Raw genomic sequence first — 7708 nt, 5'->3', positions numbered from 1 at the left:
AAAAAATGATAAATGCCAATCAGTGATAAATTCTCACTATAATTATGGTCCCTATGATTATTCACTTTTTAGACTATATCTCTGGTTTTTATTATCGTTGTTTTTTAGATTTAAAAACTATTTAATCTGTATTTAATTTTCTAACCTACGGTAAAACTTTCCTGCGGCAATAAATATGTAAATTCATAAAAGGGACGCTTTGAGTGTAAAAATCTCCTAGACTAGCCAGCGGAGAATCTTTTCTAGATCCTCAGCAAATATACTCATTATTGAACGTTGAACTGCTATTAATTTTTAGCCATATATACATATAGATATATTTGTTTTCGGTATGGATTTCAGTGAGACCGGGAAACGAGGTTTCTTCCTTTTGGTTAATGGGAAATGCTTATCCTGTTCATGCTGTAATAAAGGTCATAAAGCGACGTAGGGATAGAGGGAAACAGAAAATTGTATCGTAGGTGTTCAATCAATTGATTGCACCACAAATATTGAAAACATTGCGGCAGAGAAAATAAGTGGGGTGACAATGTGACAAAATAGATAAGAAGGGTCACGAAATGGATGACATCATCCACCATATGTAGACGACGATCCAAAAACTTAATTATGGTACGAATCGTAAGTAAGCACATTAGATTAAAATAGCTAAGAATATTTACAACTGATAAGCCTCATGATTTTAAATCTAGAGCTCGTGACGCTTTCTAATTAGGAACAAAAATTCAACTTTTAATAAAAAACCGAATAAAGTGGAGAAAATAATAAACTTTCACAGCTGATTGTAAATACTGATATTAAATATTCCCATATTGATTATCACAAAGACAAAGGGTATCAGACTGAACTGCATAATATACTGAATAGGAGGGTTGCGAAAGCCACTAGAAACCAAGTTTAGCCATATTTCGAAACAAATAAAAATGAAGGTTATTAAATTTATATTCACGTAGATAACTGAAGTTATTACAATGGAATTTTAGAAAGTGGTTCACATGGACTACATTTCAAGTTACTTGGAATTCTGTAAATATTCCTAGTAAGACATTTTTAATGGATACCGAAGTTGGATGATAAAGATACGATAAAAAAGTATTTTCATTAGATCTGGGACACTACATATTGCAACTGTAAGAGATATTTGGTTAAATATTTGGCCTTCGAGTACTTCTCAGGGTAAATTCACGGCTTAGAACGAAAATTTCTTTCTTCTCAAAATCGAAATGATGGAATCGCAATTTTACAATCCACGTAGTTATAGAAGAGGATTATTGCCATTTATGTTGTGTAAGTAACTTATATAAACCATATTTAGACCATAAATAATAACATGGAAAACAACCCTTTCCAAAAATTAAATTTAACGTAATAGTGAACCATAATCAGAAACGAACTTGAGGAGAGGAATCATAGCCGACGACATCACCGAAAAATGAGAAATTTTGAATGAAAATATTTACATGTTAACAATGGTTATTTGTTAAAATTTTAAATAAAAAATAAACTTAGCATTGAGAAATATTTTGACACCCTAATACAGTTCTACGGTAACACACGGACAATTTTGAAAATTCTTGAAGAAATACCCTGGGGAATAAATATTGAAAGAAATTAAGCTTGTTTGCACATCTTACGTAAGTTAAGTGCTCCATCAGAAAAATACAGACTCTTAGTAATTTCATTAAACATTTGAAAGTGGAAATTTTCACGGAAGTCATCCATTCAAGTGTACAACCAAAAAAATAGTATTTTTATACCTCGAAGAATCAAGGTAAAGCAGAGTGTAAAACTACTTCAAAACAAAATACAATTGTTTCGATCAATGATACTTTTTTTCAAATTGAGCCCATACTACAAGTTCTTAATGAAAAATATCTACATCTAACGATGTTCAGAGAAAATTTTCAAATTTCTCAAGGGTAATTTTTACTAAAGAAAACATGTCTGTAACCTTCTGACAAATGGAACAAGCGAGCATAAAACCATTAAACTTAGGCAAACGTTGAAGGTTTTATTACACTCTTTAGTCTTCTTAACGGTGCAAGTATTACGTGACTCTTCCAATGAGATCATTGCTGCATGTTCCGATAAAAAGAATTTGTAATGTGCAAGATAAATCTTCTTTTTCCAATTATGTGAGAAAATATAACATATTAATCACGTTCTCCATTGCTAATTATACTATTCCTAAATTGGTTAAAAATCGAAATTGATGTTGAAAGATCAAAGGGTAATTTTGCCTTAGCTATTTCTGGAGAAAAATTTAAACATGTCATTGTTTTGCCCAAAAAATACATCCATTACTCGAAGATCGGTGGTTTAGTGGATATGCGATTGACAAATCTATTAATTAAGAACTTATCAAAATTGCACTAGCGCCAGTTCCAAGTAAATAATAATTTTTGGACATAATGTGATACTAATTAGATTATTTAGGAGGGTAGCAGAATATTGCAAGCAATAAGTTAGTTCTTTCAATAATTTATAATGAAAAAATACGATAAAGAAATATTAAAACGGATTTATATAGCTTCTGAAGATTAATATCCGTTTGTGAGGAAAAATTGCATTTATGATAACAAGGAAAATTGTAAATAAAGTAAATGACAATATGAGTATAATAATATTTATTATGATGAGATCTAAACTTAGAAATTTTTGGAAAACCTATTAAGGGGACTTGATCATGCACCTATTATTTCATGTGTGATTAATCACGCAAACTGGTATCCCAATAATTTCTAATAACTCAAGGACTTGTGAAATAAAGACATGTGGTAAAGATGGGTCACTCAGTAATTTCTCCTGCTATTGAGTGGAAATTTATACTTTGATATCTCCTTCCTACTTGAAGTAACTACTTCACAGATAAAAAATAAAAAAATTGAATGGTAATTCTGCAGCGATAGCATCCGACTTGAGTTCACTGACAGTGAGTTCCCGGAAACTATTCCCGAGCCTTGAAAAACATCTTCGAAAAACAGGCGAAGAAAAGAGGGCAAAGGAATAGAAAATTAGAGGGTGGTATCAGCGTTGCGGACGGCATCTTCCTCCAAATGTGATCACGTTTTGGTCACCACGGATCTTGTTAGAAGTCCCCACGGCCCTAACAAATCCGCACACGAAGGAGACGACATCCACCTCCCTCCGATGGAGATTTCAACGCCCGACTGCTGGAGACTTCAACGTCCAACCCCAGCGGAACCAAATCCGAGAATTCCCACCGTGTCCCCCCTCCCATACCCCACGCCTCCTCCACCACCCTCTTAACCCTAGTTGACAGTCCCCTGGCGACTCCCATAGTGCGCGGACGTGCAACAGGACTGCTGAAAGGGGTGGAGGAGGGTGGAGAAGGGAGTTACGAGAGTTCAAACGGGTGGGGTGTCCGGGTAAGGGGGAGGAAACACCCGTGGACCCATGGGTATATAAGGTTCTGCCTCATCCACCACAGGCACGACTAGACAGAGAGCAAGAACAACTCGTGGAGAAACCGAGAGGCTTACGTCTTTAGCTCATTCTCCATAAACTTCGAGCAACTCCAGCAGATATCTAACTTCATCCGCGGAAGAAGCACCCAGATCCATCGCACCGCCACCATGAGAGCCCTCGCAATCATCTTCGCCATCGTCGGAGTCTGCTCCGCCGCCACCTTCGTTGCCATGAACGAGGACGACTTGGAAAAAGGTAAGTCACCTCCGACTTTCCCCACTGCCTCCACGACGAGTTCCCCCGAGGTCAATACGCAGGGTGTAGCATTGCGCTGAGAGCGGAAAAAGAGCTTTATCGTTCATTCGTAATTTTAGATTGGAGCTAACGTCCACTTTTGCGGTAGTTACAGAGACAAAAAAGGCATCAGAAATTTGAATAATTTGATGAAACCTTAGTGATATCAACGGATATATTTATTCTACCTTGTGATGGTCGTTAGGGCTCGCGCTATAATCACCGCTTGGAACGATTCAGTAGATTTACATTTAGCACGATTAACGTTAAAATATCTTTCATGAACCGATGTATGTAAGACCATCAGGCAATTTCTCTTTGACCCTTGAGAAACCCCGTGATTTGATGTGAATGTAAGTCTTTCTGGTTCACTCGCATATCCTAAAGAATAAATTCGTCACTGTATACTCGAACAAACAACAATTTGACTCTCGGCTGAGAATTTTTCTTAAATATCATTATGAAGGCTTTGAAAAGAAACAAAGAAACGGCATTTTAAAAAGTACTAAAAGTTGCAAAAGTAGAAATAATATAGGCACCGGGAAATTTTTGACGCTAAGCAGAACACAACCTGCCCAATAAGCACATTTTCGGAAAAAAGATGACAACGCCAAAATTTCCAGCTTCACGCTTCCTTAGGGTGACTCCGGATACTCTGCGCGTTATTTATTCCCGCACAGCGTCCAAGGTGAAGGAAGCCTCAATGTCATGCATACTGAGTAATTCGAATTTCATCTCTAGAGTGGACTTCTCTTTGATATTACGTAATACTTTCGTCTTACACGTAACTTGACTTTTATCTTCTTTCTTATTCTAAGCTACATAAAATAATTATTAACCAGATGTGCTACTTCTCATCAATTAAGTGTGACCATTTTATTTTCAAAAGGATTTTATGATTGATAATATCAGGGTTATATTCTTAGTTTTAAAGCTTAAATCTGCAAGCTACTTCTGTCATAAGAAGGAAAATACGAACGTTTTCACAAAATCATCAAAGTTCGAGATAACAACATACAACTCCTGTTTCCATCTATCTATCCCTAAATACAATATACCTTAAATTCGCACTTAGGAACAATGATAAATTAGAGTGAATGTGAGTGAACACAGCTCTAACAGTGACCAGTCAGCTATATGATATTTTTTGCTTGATTCCCTGAAAACGATCATACTTTAACGGGTTAGTTTCTTTCACGCACGATATTCCATATCTCTTTCGCAGATTATCCCAATCGCCACAAAAACCATTTACAAAATCTTCCTAAAGTTAGCAAGACTCTGTAAAAAGGGAAATATAAGGAAATCTCCAGCAGGCTAAGGCAACTTTTTTCGGAAGGGACGATATATGTAGCATTGCATCCCACCAAAACCGAGGAACTAACAATGGGTGCAAAAGAGCGTTGACCACCTTCATTTTAAATTCTTTTCGAGAGCCCATCCAAATCATCCGGGTTGTGAGTCGTAGACATCGCCGAAGTTACTCACAAAGGTTACTGTTCTTAAGACGCGTGACCGGAATGGCTCGTCTCAGCGGGAATGAAATTCCCCAATGCGAGTGGATTGCACCGAAGGTTGTCTAAACTCAAGGAAACGCATTCTCCAATCTCATGGAGTTATTGAAATATTTTATTTATAATTACGCTTCAAATTGATTTACAGAATTGATAAATAATAACATACGCAAAGTATCAGGTGAATTACGACGAGGGGAAGATTTCTCCACATATTCACTTTAATTCTAGCTATAGTTTTATAGTTTACCCGAGGAAACACGGAAGCCCTTCCCAATTAATGCCCAGATATTTATGAAGGGGTGAAAAAACTGACCTATGTGAGATTTTTTGTGCTATATTTGTTGTTATATTTCGTATTTTACGTTTTGTGTTTTCATATTTATATATTTTTTCTCTTTAATGTTATTACCCGATCAAATGGTAGCAATTTTTCCGATAGCAATGATAAGAAATGAAAATAAATTTCAAACGGCAGATACTTCGTAAAACCCATAAATATGCTCAAAATAAGTTATACGCGCAAAATTAATGACGAAAAAGGTCACCCTAACACCTCCGTAATCCCCTTTCCAACGCTTTTGGTACATAGTTAAATTGGCAGGTACATAAGAACTCGCCTACTCGTTTCAGTGATGATGGGACAAATGTACGCCCAGGACCCCAGCCACCCCTTCATGGGCGTGGGGACCCTGATGGCCACCCAGCGCCAGCAGAAGGAGCAGGACCCCACCGTGGCGGAAGCCGGCGAACCGATCGGCCAGAGAGACGCAAGGGACGCCGACGAGGCCCACGAGGAGCCGCAGGCCGACGCTCCGGCCAACGCTCCCCGCCAAAGCTACATGCCCTACAACATGTTCGGAAACGGCGGCTTCATGGGCATGATGATCCCCGATATGTTTGCCGGCCAGCAACAAGGCAACGGATACCGCCACGAACCGGCCGGCAACGGACACGCCGCCGCCAGTGACAATGGCTACGCCGCATCTCCGTATGCCTCAAAGCCGGCGGGCAACGGCCACGCGGTCGCCAACGGAAATGGATACAAGCGTCCCGCCAACGGCAACTCTCGGCCCAACGGCAACGGACACGCGCGCCCCAACGGAAACGGCAATGGTAACGGCAAGCGAGGAGGCAGCGCATCTGCAGCCAGTGCTGGCAGTTTCAACAAGGGGTCCGGTTCTTTCAGCCAGGCCCAGGCTTTCAGCGGCAGCTTCTAATCGTGGTAAGTTTTCCCGATGAATACATGATTTTACGACCCATTCCTAGAAAGGAACTTATCCCAGTGCGAAGAAATCTCCGGATTATTCAGCCCGGTTTTGAACCATGCTCGAACAATTTCCAATACCACCTGATTTACTAATGCTGTCACGATTAATTACATGAATTCACATAACAATCGTTTAGATATAACTAAATCATTCTCTACACGGGACCGCCTATATGCATAACTCAATCAAGTAGCCCTTACTTTTTAATGTTTCCGTTGTGCTACAAGAGAATTATTTAAATACAAAGCAATGCTTAAGTATTGACGGGACAAAATAATTTTTTTTCATATTTTCTGAAAAAATGTTTACCAGATAAGCAACTTATAAGGCCCGTCTTTCAGTAATTACTTTTTCTCAGCTCTTTACTCAGAGCCAAATTCAAAGGTGACAAAGGAAATTATTTTTAGAAGACACTAAGCATTACTCAACACTCACATTTACTCCACCACGTTCAAGATGCCCATAGATATGCAATCTTTATTAGTCCTCCAGACCACTACCGAGGTACTTGCGGACATCTAATGCCCACCAATTTATAAACAATGTTCTTAAAAAATTAAAAAAATTGCATTGAATGTATAACTTCTATTAATAAATAAATATCTAATTATTGGATATACTAGTGATCTATATTGGACTAGTACTCATTAAATTAACACAGGTTCAACAGAAAAGTAAATAGCAAGTCTTTGATATCAATTGGTCTACTTGTCTTAAAAAATAGAACGCAATCCCATTATATTTAGCAAAGATAGTGAATGCTATTGCTTTCAACACACAACTCGAAATACTGCAGTCTTTATTCTTTTGCAAAAGTGAATAAAAACTCTCCTATTACTCTTTCTAGACCAGGACGCCATACAACACGGATCAATTGCAGTAAACCAGTCTATAGAAACGCTAATGGAGCCGGAGAATCTTCAATATCGAGAAAAGAAGACGATGAAGAAGAATGAGTCCATGAAATCAACAGAGCTGAATAAAAGAAGACGGGAGACCTCTCGGAGCCTAACATCACTGCCACTCCATCCAAAGAAAGGCCTACCACACTAGCCATAATTATTTTCTCCGGCATTTATAAGCTGTCTTAGTCAATAAAATATTTTCTAACCCCAATAAATTCTTTGAATTTATATTTGATTATCTGATCCAGCAAAATTGAAAATTTTATCCTTTAGGTCTGAACTACCATCAGTTGCA

General features: G+C 38.1%; 1 protein-coding gene across 1 annotated transcript; it reads left to right on the top strand.

Annotated features, from left to right (window-relative positions):
* Positions 1–3444: 3444 nt before the first annotated feature.
* Positions 3445–7628, top strand: LOC124174015 (enhancer of mRNA-decapping protein 3-like). Its single transcript, XM_046553161.1, has 3 exons — positions 3445–3684; positions 5871–6462; positions 7356–7628. The coding sequence occupies exons 1-2, from the start codon at positions 3597–3599 to the stop codon at positions 6455–6457; spliced, it is 675 nt and encodes a 224-aa protein (XP_046409117.1). The 5' UTR covers positions 3445–3596; the 3' UTR covers positions 6458–6462; positions 7356–7628.
* Positions 7629–7708: the final 80 nt, after the last annotated feature.

Source organism: Ischnura elegans, chromosome 2, assembly GCF_921293095.1.
Source record: "Ischnura elegans chromosome 2, ioIscEleg1.1, whole genome shotgun sequence".
Lineage (NCBI taxonomy): Eukaryota > Metazoa > Arthropoda > Insecta > Odonata > Coenagrionidae > Ischnura > Ischnura elegans.
The sequence above is the reverse complement of the archived record's forward strand: the minus strand, read 5'-3'. Positions and strand labels throughout refer to the sequence as shown.